Genomic DNA, 20,849 nt, shown 5'->3' on the forward strand with positions numbered 1-20,849 from the left:
TCTTAGCGTCATGTAAGAACCAACGAAAAATGACTAATTACCAGACTCCCTCGAACAATTGTAGCGTTTGGCGAAAAGGCTTATGGGCCACAATTTGCCTCCCAAAAGGTTTTGCATAGTGTGTAGTCGAGGAGTTTCGTCGATATATTTGCTGTTTGAACATTTCTTTCCACTCCTTTCCTTCTCTACAGCCTTTTTGAAGACGGGTTAACAAACTGGGACTACTAAGGTATTGCTTAATAACTTTTTTCTGCGCCTTCAGAGTACCATGTTGGCATTAAACCGTTTTCTCTAGACATCATGTAAGATGCAGTTTTTCGCAATTCAAAATTTGCTATACTGTTACGATTTCGGTAACTTCTGCTGAATACTTTTCGAAGCTTTTAAGCATTATAAATGTTTGTTTAAATCGTATTATTTTTTAACCCACTTGCAGAAAACTACTGGTTCAGTTCTTCATTAGTTTGTTTGTTGATACATATAACCTGACTTACTTCAGACATCGAGATTTCAACAGAAATATGACCTATATTTCGTTTTTCTTTTCTATATAAATATATTTTGGTTGAAGTGTGATGTAACTTGCTAAGCCCTAATGAATCAATGTTGTTTATAGATCTTTATAGGCAAGGCCAATATATTTTCAAAATAATTGGAAACAACGTTTACTTAATGAATATGGTGGAGGGAGGGTGTATAATTATACCATAAATTGTTTTATTTATCTAATAATTGTCGTTTTATGGTTTCTGGTTGAATTTTCTGAAGAGTGTTACAGCCATTTTACCCTGCATAATTTGTATGTAACCCTTCCCAAGGAGGTTACAAGTACATGCTATGGCCCAGTAGTTTATAAGATTCCCTGATCTGGGACCTAATATATGAACAAGCCTGGCTTGAAAATACCTGCCAATGTATTCTAGGTCAAAGGCATGAGATATTTATCCTGGGAGTGCTAGGATTTTAAAAGAAGACTCCACCATATCCAAAGGTGTTACTAAGATTTCCCAACTGAAGACGTTTGCAACGTTAACATTTCCCGGGTCCAGTCCAGGTGTTTTGCAAAGCACAATGTTGTCACCAGGACGTTTCCCTTTTAAAATCAGATAATTTGGTAGAAGTATCCTCATTTTCATGGATTTGTATTTGTTCAAGTACACACATTTTTTACCTGACGGTGTGAGATTCACGCCTAACAAATGAGAATTATTTTTTAACAATGTATAATATTCCCATTTCAGATGCCAAACATTAAGTTACAGAGCTCAGATGGAGAGATTTTTGAAGTAGATGTTGAAATTGCCAAGGCATCAGTTACGATCAAGACCATGCTTGAAGGTCAGTGAGAAAAAAACAAAATAAAACAATGAGCAATGCTTAGAATGTACATTTTTTGTTCATATGATATCAATGGAAACCTCAAAGCCATACAAAATGAAAGGAACACAAAAGGCTAAAGGGAACCTCGGCTGTAAAACAGTTCCAGCCAAAATAACAAGTTTACCACAGTCTAAATCCCTTTTGGTTGTTAAAAGTCGCAGATTCGTTTTTTCATTCCAATACTGGGCCTTTGATTTGTCAGTTTTAGTGCTTTTAAATTTCTCACTCACCTCCATTTTGGATTTTATGATGTCAGCGCATTGGCACTATTGTTAGGAAGCAGAAGTTCTTTTGTGTGAAGTAATTGGACAAGGCACTGAGATTATAAAATCCAAAGTGGCGCCGCAAAAAATTTTAACAGCCATAATCTTTTCCGTTTATAGTTCAGTGTTCTCCCTAGGTATTTAAGGCCAGGCGGGCCGCCTAGCTTGATTCACAGGAAAATCGTTGCCGCCTGGCTTAAAAATTGAAGATGTAACACAACATAACCCTACTGTTTGAGATATGGAACGAGAATTCCTATCCATAAGCAAAGACGAAATCACTTTTTTACTGTTTTTTTTTCACACCTTTAATATCCTTATAAAAGTCATTTACCCTTGCATAATTAATGTGTTTAAATCTGTGAGTGTGATGCATTCGTTTTGTTGAGCAGAAGCTACCTTAGCTTTATCAAACTGCTACAGAAACACAACAGCACTTCAAGGTGTCGTACATGGAATACTAAACGAAGTTCTCGTGTTCGTTTAAAGAATGGTGAACTCAGCCGACTTGGGTTGCTCAGAAAAGAAACTAAAATTAGTAAATTTTACTCTGGAAAAAAGACAGAAAAGTTATAGTAACGTAGGGAACAAGTTCCACAAATCAGGTTTTGACGGCATTTAAAAATCACAGTCAGAATACCGTCTGGCCTTCCCAAAATCCTAGGAAGAACACTGTAGTTGTCATTAAATGCCTATTTTTCCTTGTCTGCTAAATTTGAAATGTAGGCAATATTTCAAACATCTCAACGTCAACTTGCCTCAATAGCAGAGGTTCCCTTTAAGATTGAGGTTTATTGCAAGTAATAAATTTAACTTGAATATGTAATTTAGGAAAGAATTATTCTAGCTAGTAAATCATTGATGATATTAAGTCTTGCAGAATTATACAAAATACCTTTCTCAATCAGTTATAAGCTACACTGAAAAAACTAACTTCTCACATGCTAGTCAACGATTAGGTTTTTTGATGTATTCATTTGGAGACATTCACAGATTCCAAAATCCATTGATTTTCAGTTGTTTTCCTGTTATTAACTTTCTCTTGTAGATCTTGGCATGGATGAGGATGATGATGAGCCAGTCCCTCTTCCTAACGTTAATGCTGCAATTCTAAAGAAGGTACATTTAAAACTTTTGTTCCGAAATCCTGCTTTTATTGGATAGATTATGTGTTAGAACCTGAGATATGAGGTATACATGTACCGGTGTGTACTTATGCCGGACAGGGACAAATTTTGAAATCCACTTGCCCAGTGGGTCAGTAAATTTCATTTTAAACTTGTTCCCACTGAAATATTTCTTGCCATCACTCAGACTCACAAAACTACTGAGGCTAATTTCACCTGCCCACTTGGCTGCCAAACTTTTATTTTCACTTGCCCAAGAGCAAAATTAACCTGCACCAAGTATTCGGACCTAGGGTTTTTCCTGCCCTGTTAGATACTTAGGCTTCTTTATGCCTAAGGACCCAAGATGTGTGGTATTGGTTGCTAATACTGAATCTGAAACATAATCCAGCATTCACATTTAGTCATAAGTCCACAACAAGATTATTTTCATCAGATTTTACACAGTCAATGTTACAGGACAATTTTTTAAGTGACTTTTGTGTTTGTTTTGAAGGTTATTCAGTGGGCCACCCATCACAAAGATGATCCCCCACCACCTGACGATGATGAAAACAAAGAAAAGAGAACAGATGACATTGATCCCTGGGATCAAGAATTCCTCAAAGTTGATCAAGGAACACTTTTTGAGCTTATCCTTGTGAGTATTACTAGGAGTGTAACAATACATCAAACTATTGATGCATCGCGCTTGGGAGTGTTTGGATAGTGTTGCACCAAATTAAACTGTTGCTAACAATCGTGATAGTTTCGTCTATTATCGATAGTTAAAATAGTTTTTCAAATGATGCCCTGTTGTCCTTTAACCTCGATTAAAAAATACCTTCCTTGTTTTACTGCTGTCCTTTCTGTTCATTGTTTTAGAATCTAGGAAGAATACTTTATGATGAGTCATAAAACAAGCTTCATTCATTTCCAGGGTCTTATCCGCATGCAAAATGGTTGTTTGAATATCATCCCACCCGTCTCTTGGAGAATGCATTGTCTATACGACACAATGAAGTCACTTATTACAGTACTATCGCAATAGTATCACTACTATCTCAATAGTATTGCACTTGTAATTCAACTATTGCAATACCATCACAATAGGCAAAATGACTCAGTAGTCACCCCTAAGTACTTTATTATTTTAGACTTAGTACTATAAGTCACTTTTTATTGTAAAAAGGAAGAAACTAATAAACTTATAATGTAACACTGCTAAAACTTGTGCATGCCAGTGTGCTAAACTTTCATGTTACATTTCCCACTGAAATTAAAAGTTTCAATTCTCCAACAAGAAAATAAGGTTTTTCTTTATAGTTTTCAATGTTTTATTCTATTTCATTCCAGGCTGCAAACTACCTTGATATCAAAGGACTTCTAGATGTTACATGTAAAACTGTGGCAAACATGATTAAAGGTATGTCTACACCCTGCAGACTGTCACTACCCTACGAATACCAGCTAAGCATGATTTGTTAAACCAGTTTTAGAGTGGTTTTCTTTGAGTGTAGAAGGTAATTTGCATTTCCTTTGGTTTCTGTGATTTGGTTTAAAAAACTCATGCTATTTTAAATAATCCAGTGAGGAAAAAATAACAATCATGAATCACTCACACCCATTTTCCTGAGCTTTCTGCCAGCTACATGTACTATCCAATGTTTTGCTGGAGTTTTTGTTTGGGTCACTAGTTTGTCTGTGTCTTTTGTGTTTGTCCAAAAAGATTACTTTGGTAAATTGGTTTTACAATGGTCATTTAAAAAATGCTCTAGATATTATATATTTAACCCCCACTACTGTTTAAAATTGGAAACTTGTTGGTTGAGGTGAATTTCTGTTTACAAATCAGGTAAAACTCCAGAGGAAATCAGGAAGACCTTTAACATTAAGAACGATTTCACACCAGAGGAGGAGGAACAGGTAAGATTTGTTTGAACTTTCATAAAAAAGCAAAAAGAAAATGTTGGTGTGACATGTACAGGTGTATTATAAAGATTGGCTCAACACTAGGATGCTCCTATTGAGAACCATGTGGTTTAAAGGCAGTGAAAATCAAGGGATAAGAGTTTTCTACTTACATCCACTGCTGGGGTAAATGAGCCAAAGGAACCACCAAATGCATACTCCTTTATCAGTGGTCCTGTATTGTGCAGAAAACTGGCAGGGTTTTAAAACAAGCCGGCTTGTTCGTTTTTTTTTTTTTGTTTAAAAGGGGGGGTGGGGGGAAAAAAAAAAAAAAAAAATTTTTTTGGTGGAAAAAAAAAAATTTTTTTTTTTTTTTTTTTTTTTTTTTTTTTTTTTTTTTTTTTTTTTTTTTTTTTATCACCCCCTTTTTTTCCCCCCCCAAAAAAAAAAAAAAAAAAAAAACTGGCATCAGCTTGGCACTGTCTTTTGTGTCTTTTGGCAGACTACAGCTATTATACCTTTAGATAGTTTTATTTCCTGAGTAACATTTCTCTTATGGGTTTAATTCTTTCACTGCACAAGAGTCATCTAATATTTGACCGAAAAATTGTATACTGTCCAGTTGAAGACAGCTCTACAGAGATCAAGAAAAAAATCTTTTGTGAGTCTCATCATTCAGAGCCTTGTGGGACTCTTACTGGGGACAAAACAAAAGATGAGAAGCCATATTGTCCCAAGTAATGGTTCCACAAATGTCTGTGAGATGAGTCTTGCTACAGATTTTTTCAGCTTTATTAAAGGGGCTATGTCACACAATTTTAGGCAATTTCAGTACTGACCAACTAGTCATAGAATGAACTAGAATATCATTATAACAACTTAAAACTTTAGAAGAACTCAAAAGAAACTCAGAAAGGCCAAAAAGCAGCATGGATGGGCAAGATTCAAGTAGATTAAAACAGATTGCGTTGGGGTAAACTCGAAAAATGTTGGCCCGACTCTTTTTGAAGTTTATCTCAATTTGTATGAAAGTGTTATTTACAATGCTCAAAAATTATCCTTGTTTGTTATGTGCCCGTGATTTTGCCAATAAAAGACTTTTGTCTCTGTCAATTTGTAGTTTAGAGCTTTCAATTAAGGAAAATAAATAGAATTACTGTACCTTAAATACCATAACCTAGCCCCTTTAAGTGACAAATTATAGAGTTGTTGATCAATGTGTTGTTGGTTTGTAAGAAACAGCCAATTCTAGATGCTTCACAGATCTTGCCAGCATGGAATTTTTCGGGTTGAATCTCAGCCATCATTTTAAGGGGGCAGTATTGAGTGCGCAAAGACTCAGGCTATACTAAAGACATGGAATTGATGATGTTCTAATGTAGCAAATCGAAGGAGGTATTTATATTTTTCTGATGACGTTTGTTTGTTTCTATTTCCTATGACAGGTTCGGAAAGAAAATGAATGGTGTGAAGAGAAGTAAACAGTTAATTCTACTTTGTATTTACATGAAAATACTTGTTGGAGTCAAAGCTGCCTTTTTCTGGAGAACTAATCTTCATGAACATTACAATGATAAAAGACTTTTTTTGCAGTCCTCTAAATGATAAACTTAGCATCTGTTCAGGTTGTACAGTCCTTGAAAGTGGTAAACTTTGTGTAATTGAGCCATATTCAAGATTGTACCTTTCTCTAGAGTGGTTTCGTATAAGTCAAGCTGACTTTACCTTGATCACATCATTCACAAGTTGTTGCAAGCAAATACATGTATATTATTTGTTTCTTAAAGATATAGAAGTTATAACAAGGGAGCTACACTGTGTTATTGCATTTTATTTGACATGTAATTTATAATAAAAGAGTGTTAGTCTGTTGTGTACAATGTGACTTTTTATTATGATCTTATCTTGAATCATTCTGTCTTCAACCAAGGTGCATTTTGCTAAAGACCTGCATTTGCACAGGGTCGATTATGAAGACTGTAGATGTAAGAGAATGGCAGAAATCGAGCCTAGAACCTGGACTGCAGCAATAACATTGCTCACAATGTTACCCACAAAAAATTCAAAACTGAATAAAGTGTTCTCTGGTAAAAAAAAAAATAAATAAAAAAAACTATGAGTTTTTGGCAGCCAGCATGCTGTCTTCAATGGATAAGAAATATGTGATAAAACTCACAGTTTTTTAATAACTTTTTACCAGAGAACTCTTTATCCCGTTTCCTTTTGAATCCTGGTAACAGATCCTCGATATTTTTACAAAAGTTTCAGTCCTGTTGCAAACACCACATTTCTTACAACATTCTTCAGTGGCACAGCAAGCCCAAAAAATGGTGACCCTAGTAGCCAGACCAAATTGCTGAGAATAGACTGCAGCTCTTCAGTAATTTTGCTCTTTCATTGGAGGAGAAATGTATTATATGTGATAGGGCTTTGCAGCTAACAATCACATGGTACAAACTGTTCTTGTTGGAGGGCAAGCAAGGCTCTGGAACATCCAGACCAAAGCGACTTCAGCTAGGCATGCTTGGCTTTCCTTTGTTTTGAATGTCCCAGAGCGGAGCTTGCCCTCCAGCATGGCAGATTTTGTACCATGTGACTGCAGGCTGCTAAGGGCCCATTACGACCAGTGAAATTTCAGAAATATCTTGACAGTTGGCCTTTGGTTCAGGCCTTTGAGCTGCAGTAAAACATGAGTTGACTTTGTTGTGATACCAACTTTCAAGTTTTTAGATGTAAAATATTTCTGTAGTTTCCGATCTCAATCTAAACTCGCCTCATCTATATAGAGTTTACATGTTCTGCTGTATATAGAGCCTATCTGTGAAATGGTCTACCACTTTATCCAGTGAGGATTTTGACATTTTTGTTCTAGCTACTTGAAGTCATTCCATTGAAATAGGCAATTTGAATGGTGTCATTTGACTTTGAAGGCTCAGTAATACTGGCAACATTTTTGTTCAACTTGTCTTGCAACATTGTTGCATTGCAGGTTGTAAAGTGTTGTTGCGTGTATTACCACCTGTATTGCAAGTTGCGGCAATATGTTGCGCAAAGTAGACATGAGTTCAACTTTGTGCAACATGATGCTGCAACTTGCAACAAGGTGGTAATACGCTCAACAACACTACAACTTGCAATGCAACAATGTTGCCAGACAAGTTGAAAGAAAATGTTGCTCGTATAACTAGGTTTTAACTACCTGAATCCTTTACTTTTTCTTTTTTATCACTCTAAGTAGAGCAATTGGTTGTTAAACCCCACTGTGGATTCAAAATTTAAATAATAAAGGAAAAGTCAATTGAATTCTGGTAGTTGTAGTCAGATGAGGACATCATGCAAATGTGGTATAGAACCTGCACTTTCTGTCAAACTCTGCTTATAGGTTATTTTTCTTGTAGAAATTTGAATTTTTAAATAAAAATGAGGAGTCCCCATACTGGCTTAGGAGCAACAGAACCTTATTTTACCCAATAATTCCTTATAATATCATGTTGATATTCATGTTTGCTGGCTAAAAATTACGTTTCTGACAGTTGTTTCTTATTCTACACTGGGAATTGGTCTATATTTAATTTACAAAACGAAAGTTACACTTTGTTCAAAATGAGAAAATCAAAGATCTCTTCGAGATATCGACTTTTTTTGCATGAAGTTAGTATGGGTAGAAGGTTTATCCTGGGCATTGTTGTTCGAACATATCATGGAAGAATTCAAACGTCTTTCAGTTCAAGCATTTTTTTTTATTTTCGCGGAGGAAATGCTGTATTTGTCAGTCGTGACGGCTGGGTGCTTTGCGACTCATATACTTTGGCTTGGTTAAAAATGGTAAACTTTGACGTTTGCCTTTAATCGAAATAGTTGTTTCCTTTCGAGTTAGAAAGATTTCTTCTCGGCTTAATGCAGGGTTCTCGATAAAGGTTACGCACGACAGAGTTACCTTTTGTCTCGTCACGCAATCTTAACCCCACATTGAGAAGTAAATTTTCATTTGGATATTACCAAAAGCCGCTTCTCCTCGCGTTATTCTTTACCTTACGGCTACACATGCCATTTCTAACGACTACATTTCCAGTAAAACAGTTGCTGTTTATTTTTCTAATGGCGATGCATTAACTTCTGAACAGAAGCAAAACCGTTTAGCGTTTACTGCTTCCAACTGAAGTAATTTCACAACAGGCTACAAAAAACACTTGTAAATATCACTTAACACATTTAATGATGTTGCAATTCTAAAATTGTGCAACTCAGCAGAAATAATCAATTGTCACGAAATGAGTTCCCTTTGGTTAACTATTAGCAACGTTTTAGTGTGTGAAAGACTTGTATCAGTACAAATTTACGTTGTTAATCGTTTTAGGTTAAATTAATATTAGCGCCTAAAGACTTGTACTAGTACAAATTACGTTCTTTATTGTTTTAAACTTCGCTGCCTTTGAGCGCTGAACCCCTTACATTCTTAATTGGTTATGTGACGTAAGATTTGGGCTACTCACGTTTTTGATTGTTATATAACGTTTGTAAATTTGACAAGTCACGTTTTTTCTACAAGAATGGAAGTGCTGAAGCACAACTATAGAGTGACACTTTACAAGTCACACGCTTTGATCACCCACAGCGGAAAGTATTCCCTGAGATATTAAAACAGTCCCTTGAGAGTTAACAAGAATGTGGTTCCTTCCGGTTGGCTTCCGGTTCCAGATTACCCCACATAACTGCTATTCTCCTTATTTTTGCTTGTAAACAAGCAAAAAAAGTTGAAAAAAGGTCACCATACTCGTTTATGAGAAAATGAAAATGTGCATGTGGTAATCCCATGTGAAATTATGCACAGTATGGATGTGCAAAGCAGTCCTTAAGAATTATCTTAAAGCTGTCACAGACAGTTGATCTTCAAAAAATAAATGGGCAATTTTTTTGCCTATAATCCATCTTGATCTTCCAACCATCCTTGTTTATTTTCGGTTATATTTCTTCTTTGGTGTTTTTCTGTGCTAGAAAACTGTTATTTTGAGGTTAACCTCAATATTTGAAAGTAATGAGAAAAATGACATAAAACGTAATTTGTAACATAGCTCCTTTATATTAGATGTGTATTACATGTAAAAAATTGAAGTAATTCATCAATTCCTGGAGGTCAGCCTCTAAAATCATAAGACTTTTCAACTTTATTTAATGTTGAAATTCCAAGAATTAATATATATATTTGTTTGTTTTAAAAGCCGAGTTGTGAGCCCCTTTATGGGTATTTCCAAAGAAATCGAAGGCGCGACAATTACCGCAAAGAAACAAAGATCTTAAGATTGAAGCTAAGATTTAAGCTTCGAGCTTGTGGGGTCGAATAAAATTAAACTTGAAAAGAAATAGATGTCATAAATAACATCAAACACTGCAAAAAGAGAACAATGTTGTCAACAAATCTAAGCAATCGCTAGTTTCCCTTGTTATTGTTTTAGCAACTGTTTGCTTTTCATGAGTTTAAACAGTTATTGATGCAATTTGTTGCTGAAGTGAGATATTTACTCTGCTGCGATTTACACTGACTACAGGGTCACGCAGTATCAATCCATAAAACCAAGATCTGCTTAAAAAAATCGAAGATTTGCAAAAAAGATGGACGAACACAAAGTCTGCAGGTACCTATAGAGAGGCTCAGTTATGGTTGTTTAATTTACAAGTCATATTGTGACCACGCCCACACAAGTCATACATTAAAAACTGCAAAGTCAGCATGACCAATATTAAAAATAATGGTTATATATTCCTTACAAATACATTCCATGAGGAACAAGTAAAATTTGCTCTACAGAGAAACAGAAATATCATATCAGGGCTTTCGTACAAGTTGAAATTCATAACAGTTCATTGATTCAATGATAATGACATATGTCAATACAGTGTAGAAACTGTGAACACACGCCGTCCCTTTGTAAAAGATAAAAATATATACATGAAACCTTTCCTACCGCGAATAGACAAACAACCGAGATATGAAATCGAAAGTTTGCCTCTTTTTAACTGGAAGTCAAGTTTTAAAAATATTTTGTAGAATTTTACTGATTTGTACACTAAAACATCACAACACTACAATAAGACTAAAGTATCGATATTTACGCTTGCAACGAACAAACATATACTTACGGCTTAAAATACACTGAATTACCAAAATATTGTTTTCCTATCGAGATAAACGCCATTCTTGAAAATCGGGGGACTTTTCTACGATCATAAACACGATTTGAGTTCAAACATGAAAATTGTATTGTCAGCATTCGATATCTGGTAGTTTGTAAACAAAGTCCGCCGCAATCCTGAATTGATAGTATTTCTCGTCGTTCATTCATCGAGATTCGTCGCCTTCATCTTCTGAACGAAACGAAGATTTCCTTGACCTCGATCGATAATCGTCTGAAAGATCAGAATCCTGCGAATCTTTATTTTTATAGTTAGTCTGGTCTTCCTCGATTCCTACCACGTCAACTTGGATCTCGTGGTCGGCCGTTGATGATGATTCGTGGCGGTCGACCCCAATCAACTGCAGACCCACCGTTTTTGTTCTGTTAGTCAATAACTTTTGCAGCGAATCGTATTTTTTCCTTGCTTCGTCCCTCTCTCTTTTCAAGTTATCGTTCTCTCTGGCAAGCTGCTCTAAGTCTGCCTGTAGCTGCTGCCGTTCTTCCTCTAGATCCTCTTTTTGTCGCACGCGTTTCGTGCGACTGTTTTGAGCGTACCCACGGTTCTTCAATGTTCTCCTTCTCTGCTTTATTCGGTAAATCTCGTCATCAGAGTGGCCACGCAGAACAGTGTTTAAATCCTTTACCGGTAGGCTCACTAAAACCTCGTCGGTTAAGTTGATATCTTTATCGCCACCCTCTTCTTTTTTCACTCGTTTTACTATGGCGGGCTTCTCATCTTCCGCCATGATGCCGCCCCAGCATCCTTTGTTGTCACGTCACGTAACACAAAGCCTCCTTCCTCATGTTCCTAGAAATCCTCTAATCTGTTGATCACCGGGGCACCCGGTAGGGCAAGAGATCTCTACTAGCGCGATAAAACGCCCCTTTTCTCTGTAAAATATTTACCGGGCGGACGGGACACCAGACTACAAATTTAAAAGCTCCTATTGAAATACAGATTTCTTTCCAAGACCTTTTGAGGGGGGTCCTGGGTTGGGGCTTAATCGGGAGAGGTGCTTTTTAGGAGGGCAGGCTTATTTCCAACCAAAACGAGGATACATAAATGAAATAATATGGACCTTCTAATGTTTTAGTGCTGTTTAGTAACACATTCTTAGGCAAAACTAACAATACAAAAAAAGAGCTGGACCTGAAGGAGTAAAATGGGAACTGGGATTTGGGCAAATATTTACTGGAAAAATGAGATTTGGGCCGGGGGGGGGGGGTGGGGTACTCCCATATGTGGCCTATATAGGTATGTGCCGCCCGATAAGGTATGGTTTTTGAGGTTCTCGGTCCTTAAATAGGGTATCATTTTTGCTCCTTTTGGCAATGTGTTCCCGGTGTGATCCTTAGATAGGGTACCTATATTCTATTACCTAAAATAAATGCCCAGCTAAACGAAAAAAAGATATCTTAAAACTGAATTTTCTGTTCAGGTATTAGAAAAGCGATTTTATAAAGATTTGTGTCTTGCCGTGCGCGGTTAGCCGTTATTTGGGTCGTCACTAATGCTTCTCCTCCCCTTGAATAGGGTGTCATTTTTCGGTTTTGGGCCTTAAAAAGGATATCAATTTTCGCTTTCTTTATCCTTAAATAGGGTCAGGGTTTAAGAACCTTGGCGGCACACCCCTATCCGAAATTTATGGGAGTACCCCCACCCCCCGGGGATTTGGGTCACTGGGACTGGCAATGATTGTAATGATTTACCTGTAGGGAGGGGGACTTAATAGAAGGGGGATACCATAAAGTTCCAGTTATAAGCCCCCCTGGTTATAGGCCCATCTACCTGGAAACAAAAAAAATTACATCTGGTTATAAGCCCCCCTTAACGGGATGATAGTACTGAACAGGGCTAAATGTTATTTTATTGTAACTTTTTAACTTTAGTAAAACGATTTCGATCAACACTCCTGTAGCTCGTTCCGAAATGTCTTTATTTACGCTTATAAGTCCCCTGGATATGAGCCTCTCCTATTATAAGCCCATCCAAAACCCCTTGCAAAGTTGTATAAGGCGTAATAACTGGAATTTTATGGTATTTAACTTCTAGATGGGGGCTTATTAGAGAGGGGGGCTTAAATGAGAGGGGAGAGGGGCATAATAGAGCTTTTACAGTATGTCATTTTGGCCTTTCAGTGAAAATACCAAAAAAATATTATTACGATAAAAGACCAAAAAACCCTTGATGTCAAGACTTGTGTGACACAGCAGCCTTTTCATTTGGGATTTTTAAGTGGCTCACTTAAATAATGAACTGCTTGACCTTTAAGTGACTCCAAGATGATGCATCCAAGTACTAAAAGTAAAGCACTTATTAGGAATCAGGACATCTCCAAATGGTAATGAGAGGATATTTCACTGCCATGAATATGAGTCAGCACTTTTGTTACCAGTCCCACTATACTATGCTATGGAATTCTCTATCCAATCATCATTTACCTGTACTTAATTTTTCCCAGCGTATCCAATCGAACATCCGGTAATTGAACCCAATTGAACACCAATTGTTCGATTGGGTTCAGTATAAATAGAACATAATTGAACTCACAATAAAATTTGGTCTATCGAACATTCGATTACCGAAAGCCTGTTTGTTTATATTGCAGACAATTTGTACGGTGCATCGTCCCCCTGATTAGTCCTGTGTGATTTACCTATCAAGAGACGGATTTTCAAACAAAATCAAATTGGATTGAGTTTGATTGTATTCGAAAATCGAAATCACAGCAAAATAGATGTTTGATTTTGTTCGATTACCAAACCCAATCGAACAATAATAATTATTATTGTGTGTTGGTGTTTGATAGGGTTCGATTTTGTTTGATTGGATATGCCGGGGTTTTGTAGAGATTGATATTTTTTGCTGTATTGTGTAGTTTTAATATCAGCTTCAGGTATTTTTTTGGTTCTACCCGGGGTATATAATTATTTAATTGATTGCAATATTTATTTTAAGGGGATGGGGGTAAATTTGAGTTTGTCCAACATTGGCTGTTTTTTTGTTGCGTTTTTTTTTCTTTTATTTACAATGGTTTTACAGAATGTATGGATTCTAGTATGTTACAAGTCCTAACGATTTCCTCCCAATGGAAAGTTTGAGAGAAAAATATCCACAAGTATTATCATGAAACCACTGTATAAGAAATTTATTGTTCCACATTATTCTTGTAATTTAATTAGCATTCACAAGATACTACAGGGTAATATGAGATACCACAGTAGAATATGCAGGGCTGTCATCAAAAGCCGTAACCCATAACACCTGTTACGGGTTACTTTATACTTGCATTCAGAACGAAATGCTACAGGTGATAATTTCAATGTTACGGCTGCATAAAAACTTAATGACAGCCCTGATTATATGTGCTCAAATTTTGTCCATGGGGAGGGGGGTGCAGCTAGGGCACCGATATGAAAGGGATGGAGATGCTTGTGAACTCGCTTAGGGGTGCAAATAACTGATCTTGGTCGTACTTAGGATGTGACAGAACACAAATTTCAGCTGGCAAGGTCTCATTAAGGATGTGTGAAGAAATAAAAAATGTTGTCATGCTGTATAAGCAGTCTAGTATGATCAGGCATAAACACTCCGGGACATTTTCTACATTCCCTTGACTTAAAGACAAATGACAAAGACTAAGAGCTGTAAATTATATATAAACATACACTATCACCCTGATTCTACAGCCAACATGGTGGTTCCCCCCCCCCCCAAGGGGGACTCCTATCTGAAAGGGAAGGGGTGTGAATTAAGGATTTTGGACTCACTTAGGGTGTTCATGGCAGAACACCAAAATTTTTATGTCAAGGTCTTGTTTAGGGTTGCACATAAAGAAATAAAAACAATGCCATACTGTGTTGGTGGTCTAGTATCTTAAGTGGTCCAAAATGCTTGAGCCATGCTGAAATTGGTCTTTTTTAGGGGCTTCACTCAATTTTTGTGACAAGCATCCCTGTTCCTTTCATATGGGAGCTGTCCAACCTCAAGTCACTAGCTTTGCAATCCAAAGCTATTTAGCCATGCAAGTACAGAACTGTCAAGGCTTTACTAAATATTTTGAAGAGTGATGTGGTACAGTCAAATCTCGTTATAGTGTACACGCTCGGGGTGTCGTTAAGTGCCCATTAAAGCGAGAGTCCATAGTAGCGGGCGTCATTTCCAGTCAAACGTCTGTTGCCTGGGTTCTGGATTTTGTCTGTAATAGCAAGTGTCCGCAAAAGCAGAGTGTCTGCAAGGCGAGAGTTGACTGTAGTATGTAACACTGATTGTAGAACCACTGCACATTATTTTAAAAGAACATATTACCGGTACTTTATTTAAACAATTTTAGCTTTTTAAAAAAAGACTGTATTTGTTCTTTGGGATATGGTTTAGTAGCAAGGCAAGTAGGAAAGTTCTCTGGTTGTTCGATCCAAAGCTTGTGATCAATTTGATTTGATGATAAATCCTGGGACAATTTGTGTAGTTCCACTTCACTTGGAGCCTGCAATAAACATATTTAGATATTATTAATTTAATAAATCTGAGATCTGTTTTACAGTTTCTTTAAGTGGTCAACATGGTGGTTTGTTATTGTTTTTATGTTGGACACTGTATTGAGTGGACCAGGTTTAAGTCCTCGCTAGGGTAGCCTGAAATGTCACCTGTCACCTGTCATCGTCATTACCATCGCCCTTGCCGTCGCCCTATGAGAGGCACGGGGGTCTAATGGTTAGTGCACCGGACTTCGGATCAAGTGGTCCGAGTTAAAGTCCCGGCTGGGGCCACTGTGTTGTGTTCTTGGGCAAGACACTTAACTCTCATAGTGCCTCTCTCCACCCAGGTGTATAAATGGGTACCAGTGACATAATGCTGGGAAGGGTACCCTGCGATGGACTACCATCCCATTCAGGGGGAGTAGATATATTCCCAGCTGCTTAATGCTACGGAAACCAGGATAAGCTTTGCCAGTTTGGGCCCCATGGCTCGAGGCTTCCCCTTTTGCCGTCGCCCTAACCATCATTAACTTTATTATGATGTTGAAAGTCTTCAACTAGCTGGTCACAAGTGGCCTTTTAATCAGGGGCATTTTAATAGCAACAATTTCCTGCCCTCAGTGCAGTAACCTTGGGGGTATAGGCAGAAGGTAACCACTACAGACCAGTTAGCTCAGTTGGTAGAGCCCCAGACCAGACCAACACTCAGGGTCTTAAAATAACTGAGGAGAGTGTGCTGCCTTTGCAATAACATCTGCAAATGGTTAGAGCTATAGATTCTTGTCTTCGTTGGATAAGGACGATAAACCATAGGCCCCGTCTCCTGCATCTTTGAAAACTGTTATGGTCAGTAGGGGACCGGACGTTACAGAACCCACACGCTTATCAAAAAAAACTCAGTATAGCATGGAGTTTTACAGTGCTGTGGTCTGACCTTGATCTGAAATTACATTTGGGACAACTGCAAAAAGTTCCTCATTTCCCCATTTATTTGAAACTGCTTAATAATGCAGTCTGGTCTAAGTCCCCCACAAAGTGTTGTAAAGCACATTTAATGTATGAAAATGATCTATGTAAATGTTCTGATTAAAAAGACATTTATGATAACATGAAAAGAGTTTTATGTCTTTTAGCCCGGGCTGAAATTTTGGGGCGTGTTTAAAACACGAAATGGCGAAATGGCGAAATGATAAGATAAATACCCATATATAATATAGTTTGGTTTCCCTTTGAACTTCAAGGCAGTTCTGTTTACATGTCTAGACTGAATTATTTCTAGGGAACATTTCAATGTTCTGGCCCAGGAATATAATGAATACTTGTCACAACGCCAAATTGAACGTATTACTGAAATGTCTCAGCAAACCAGGATATCTTTTTTTCATTTAGTACGTCTTGCCAAGTTACCTATCAGTATCTGCACTGCACTACAAAGCTTGCCTTGTATTTAAGAACTGATATAGACATCAAACGTCACTCCGTTTCTGTGCAAAGTACGTTTGCCACTTGTATTGTGTATAAACTTCATCGAGAAGTAGGTTCGGTTTTAATAATCTATTTCATGTGAATGTTGGAGCTCAAAGCCTTACTTCATAGCCGCTGCTCAGTGGTAAATACGAGATAAACAAATCATTTTCGTCCGATGTTGAAGCGAAACGCCGACATTTCGATCAAGAATGTCCTAGGCGTATCAAACAGCGCCTTGTTAACAAAGAGACACTGGAATCCAAATTACCCATTACTCCGTCAATGTAGCAACATATGAAGATTCCTGTAGAACGGTAATATTGTACAACTAAATGGCTTTTATCTTCAGTATCATTTCGCCATTTCGTCATTTCGTGTTTTAAACATGCCCGAAATTTTGAGCCTGGTTTTGCAAATCCGACTGGAAATTTCAACCCAGGCAAACAAGATGAAATACTTCATGTATAAATCACATTCAAATTTCAGCCTGTGCTGAAAAATTAGATTGGGGATGCACAGTGATAGTATTTTCAAGGGAACAAAAATTAATGGTGGCAACAAGAAGGTTTTTGTTTGAAACCGGCTGAAATTTGCCACTTAATCACAAAAAAATTTCAGCCAGCCCCCTATGCAGAAATTTAAACTGTAAGGCAACCTGATAAAAATTAATACTGGGGAAGGTAACTTGTAATGGACCAGTATCCCTTTCTGGGGGGGGGGGGGGCAAGGCTTCTGAACTCCCCGCTTCCTATATATCTCTTACTCGTGCTTTCCATACTTTATTCTCCCTCTTCATGTCCCTTTTGGTAGTGGTTCCCTCCTATTTGTCCTATTTCTTTTCCAACATACAATGAAATAATGAAAAAAATATTTTCAATTTCTCTCCGTTCCTGCCACCTTGGGATCCTGCTTCCCAACTTCTCTTCTCCTGCCACTTTTCTCCCGGACTCCTCCCTCCAAGGGGTGGTGAATGGTCGTTCAAAAAATTAGTATCTCGCAAAATTTCAGCCAAATTTCAGGGGTCTCGTCATCTTGAATTTTTCTTTGACGCCTTCTCGGAGTCTCAATTTCTTTTGCAAGGCTAACAAGATCTCAGTGAGTGGATTGCAGAAAAGATATCAGTGTCGCTGTCTCGCAAAGTCTTGCATTTACCATGTAACACCCCTCCCTTCTGTCCCCCTACACCATCCACAGGGAGTTACAAATTATACTTCTAGTCCCTTCATGCTATGGAAGCCACATAAACTGAATGGCAATAAATGTCACTTTGCAGACTTGACCTTTTCAAGCATTGCTTCCTGCCTCAGGGACTCACCTCTAAAATAACCTTGTGCATATGGTCTAAGTCACTAGTATACTGGAGTGTGTTTGAATCATTACGATGCATCCAGAGTACAGCTGTGCATGCATGACAAGCCTGTGCTATGACAGCTCCTGTCGGCCATGACAACAACCTCAGAAGATCACCTCTAACCACGACATATTGAACTAACTGAGCAGAAGTTGACGTCATTGGAAGATCATGTGGACCCTGCAAAATAATATATTACAGTGATGTTGAGTAAAAAATTAAACAACAATTTTATAGCAACAATTCGTTTCTTAATCTTTACCCAATAAGCAATGTTACATATATTGTAAAAGGAGACAGATAAGTAGATTGTGTACCCTGATATAATGAGCCCCTTATAATGAGAGTACCAGGCATAATGAATGATACAGTCAACTCTCTCTTAAATGGGCACTGTCAGGACTGGCTCCAACTGTTCATCTAATAAAGGTTACTATTTTTAGCGGCTACTAATTAAAGCGATTTTTCAAAGCAAGATGTAGCGACTATTTAATTTAGCGATTTTCTGAAAAATTTGAAAAGTTAGTAGGTAATATTGCGTAACCAGTTTTTAATGAACATATAGCTAAGAAAGAACAATTAAGTTACCACCATCTATTTTACAAATGAACAAATTGAAGTCAGTGTGACGTCAAAATTCGTTGCCATGGTAACATCATTTGAGGTCAAATATACCCTATTTTGGACCTTTTGAGGCTAATAACTCAAAAACTACTCGGTACCTACCAAAGGAACATTTTGGTCAATTTTTAAAAAAATCTGTAGGCAGGATTCGGAGCTACATTATTTTTTCATAAATTTAAGGTGGCTCTGAACCCCACCTACAGAATTTTTTTAAAAATTGTTAGATTGTTTGTTTTGTCCATTACACAAAAATATATGAAAAACAAACTTTCCCTTTCTAGTTTTCAAGATTTAGCCTCAAAAAGTCAAATATAAGGTATCTTTGACCACTTTGGACATTGCTATGGCAACAATTTTTGATGTCACAGTGACTTAAATTTTTTCAATGGTAAAATCTTTACAAAGTTGTAATAAAAGTTTAACCTCAACATTATTAGTGTAGCTGTAATAGAATGCCAAAGATGGGAATATATAAACCATTACGAGCCACCTTAACCTTCAATTTTAAGTCTTCTGCATCTTAAACCGGATGAAACTGAATGGTTTACAGCGCTTTCAGCCTGTGCCTTTTTTGGAAATTAATTTTATAGGCACACAAACTACATACGTCATGTCATTTGTTTACCGCTCGCTAAACATAAAAGTTTTGTACCTTTTATTTTTATGGTGCTTTATTATTATGACGGTTAGTGAAAAGCCACTTTTTATAAGTTAACTGCGGAAGGGTTTAATCAGTGCCAGTTAAAAACAGTTGAAAGCTAAGAGCTGTGGCCGCAGAATATTAAATATGATTGCTGTAAACGTGATCTTGCTGGGTCGATCAGCAAGAGAAAAAATTAATTTTTCTAAATGATCTGTAAACCATTCAGTTTCATCCGGTTTACAAACATAGAAGATGGTAAACTGAAGTGTATTTGTCACAAAAATCTTTAAAATGCCTTTACTGCAACAAAAAGTTAAATTTAATCAAATTTGTGTGGGCATAAAATCTATTTTACCATATATAACATTTATAGCCAGTTCATTTTCGTGTTCGCTCGTGCTAAGTGTTGTCTGACATACATTCCTTTGAATTTGAAGCCAATGGGGAAAATGGCTTTGTGACTTGTATTTCGTTACTTTACCCCCCGGTCTGCATTTTACCCCTGGTCTGCAGTCTGCAGTCCACAGTCTGCATTTACCCCCGGTCTGCAGTCTGCAGTCTGCAGTCTGCGTTTTACACTGACTGCCTTTGAAACCCAGTAAAAGTAAATTCAAATCATTTTCAATAAAAAATTATATCCAGAAAGTGAGCATCGTCATTCAAGTTTCAGTTAATTTCACACACTTCGGCAAAGTTAGGGGTGTCAAATGGTAAATGTGAGACTTTGCGTGACGGCGAGACTGATATCTTTTCTGGGAGCCCAAGACCTTTTTAGCCTTGCAAAAGAAATCTTCACTCTGAGAAGGCGTCAAACAAAAATTCGAGACGATGAGACCCCTGAAATTTGGCTCAAATTTTGCAAGACACGCATTTTTTGAAGGACCATTCAGCACCCCTAATGTTTGAAAGTCATCAATACATCTCAGGTCATCATCGGCAATGCTCGGAAGTCGTCCGAACATGTTCGGAAATCTCCAGAATACCCGGAATCTGACTTAGGAAAAGTTGGCAGGCCATATATAATATTGTAAAGCTTCATTAAATGGTGCCATCGATTCATATTTAAAGTTTAGTTTTACAAACTTCATAATTAGGTTTCCTGTTTTTTTATTTATTTATTCTTTTTCAAATAGATTTTAACATTGTAAAGCGCTCACCCGGCCATATGCCAGGAAATGGCAATTTAATATAATCCTTGTATTATTATTACTGCACAGTGCAAAAACCCTTTAGCCGGTATATTAAGAAAAGAAAAAAAATTGTTAGTTAACTCACCTTAGTAGCTCGTTTTGATCGTTCAGTAAAATGGGCAATTTACATTGAATTCCAACCTGTCAAACAAATTCAAAATGGCGCCGTCCAAAAAATCGCGCTATTGCAAATATAATTTATGCATTAGCATAATTTATGAGAAACGTCACGAGTTTCCACGGCGATACCCGGACCCCCCGC

The 20,849-nt window shown here is 37.2% G+C and overlaps 3 protein-coding genes across 3 annotated transcripts; 1 reads left to right on the forward strand and 2 right to left on the reverse strand.

Moving 5' to 3' along the window:
* The first annotated feature begins 90 nt into the window (after positions 1-90).
* Positions 91-6,540, forward strand: LOC144666865 (S-phase kinase-associated protein 1). The gene is made up of 7 exons (XM_078528271.1): positions 91-229; positions 1,242-1,338; positions 2,692-2,762; positions 3,267-3,410; positions 4,106-4,175; positions 4,605-4,675; positions 6,106-6,540. Exons 2-7 carry the CDS (start codon positions 1,242-1,244, stop codon positions 6,139-6,141), a joined length of 489 nt encoding a protein of 162 aa, XP_078384397.1. The 5' UTR covers positions 91-229; the 3' UTR covers positions 6,142-6,540.
* A 3,262-nt stretch (positions 6,541-9,802) lies between these two features.
* Positions 9,803-11,795, reverse strand: LOC144666864 (uncharacterized). Its single transcript, XM_078528270.1, has one exon. The coding sequence runs from the start codon at positions 11,577-11,579 to the stop codon at positions 10,998-11,000; it is 582 nt and encodes a 193-aa protein (XP_078384396.1). The 5' UTR covers positions 11,580-11,795; the 3' UTR covers positions 9,803-10,997.
* Positions 11,796-15,120: 3,325 nt separating this feature from the next.
* Positions 15,121-20,806, reverse strand: LOC144666299 (putative peptidyl-tRNA hydrolase PTRHD1). The gene is made up of 3 exons (XM_078527704.1): positions 20,673-20,806; positions 18,095-18,310; positions 15,121-15,320 (listed from the first exon to the last, which is right to left on the reverse strand). The coding sequence occupies exons 2-3, from the start codon at positions 18,290-18,292 to the stop codon at positions 15,150-15,152; spliced, it is 369 nt and encodes a 122-aa protein (XP_078383830.1). The 5' UTR covers positions 18,293-18,310; positions 20,673-20,806; the 3' UTR covers positions 15,121-15,149.
* Between the last annotated feature and the right edge of the window lie 43 nt (positions 20,807-20,849).

This window comes from Oculina patagonica, chromosome 9, assembly GCF_052425735.1.
Source record: "Oculina patagonica isolate OP01 chromosome 9, crgOcupat, whole genome shotgun sequence".
Classification (NCBI taxonomy): Eukaryota; Metazoa; Cnidaria; class Anthozoa; order Scleractinia; family Oculinidae; genus Oculina; species Oculina patagonica.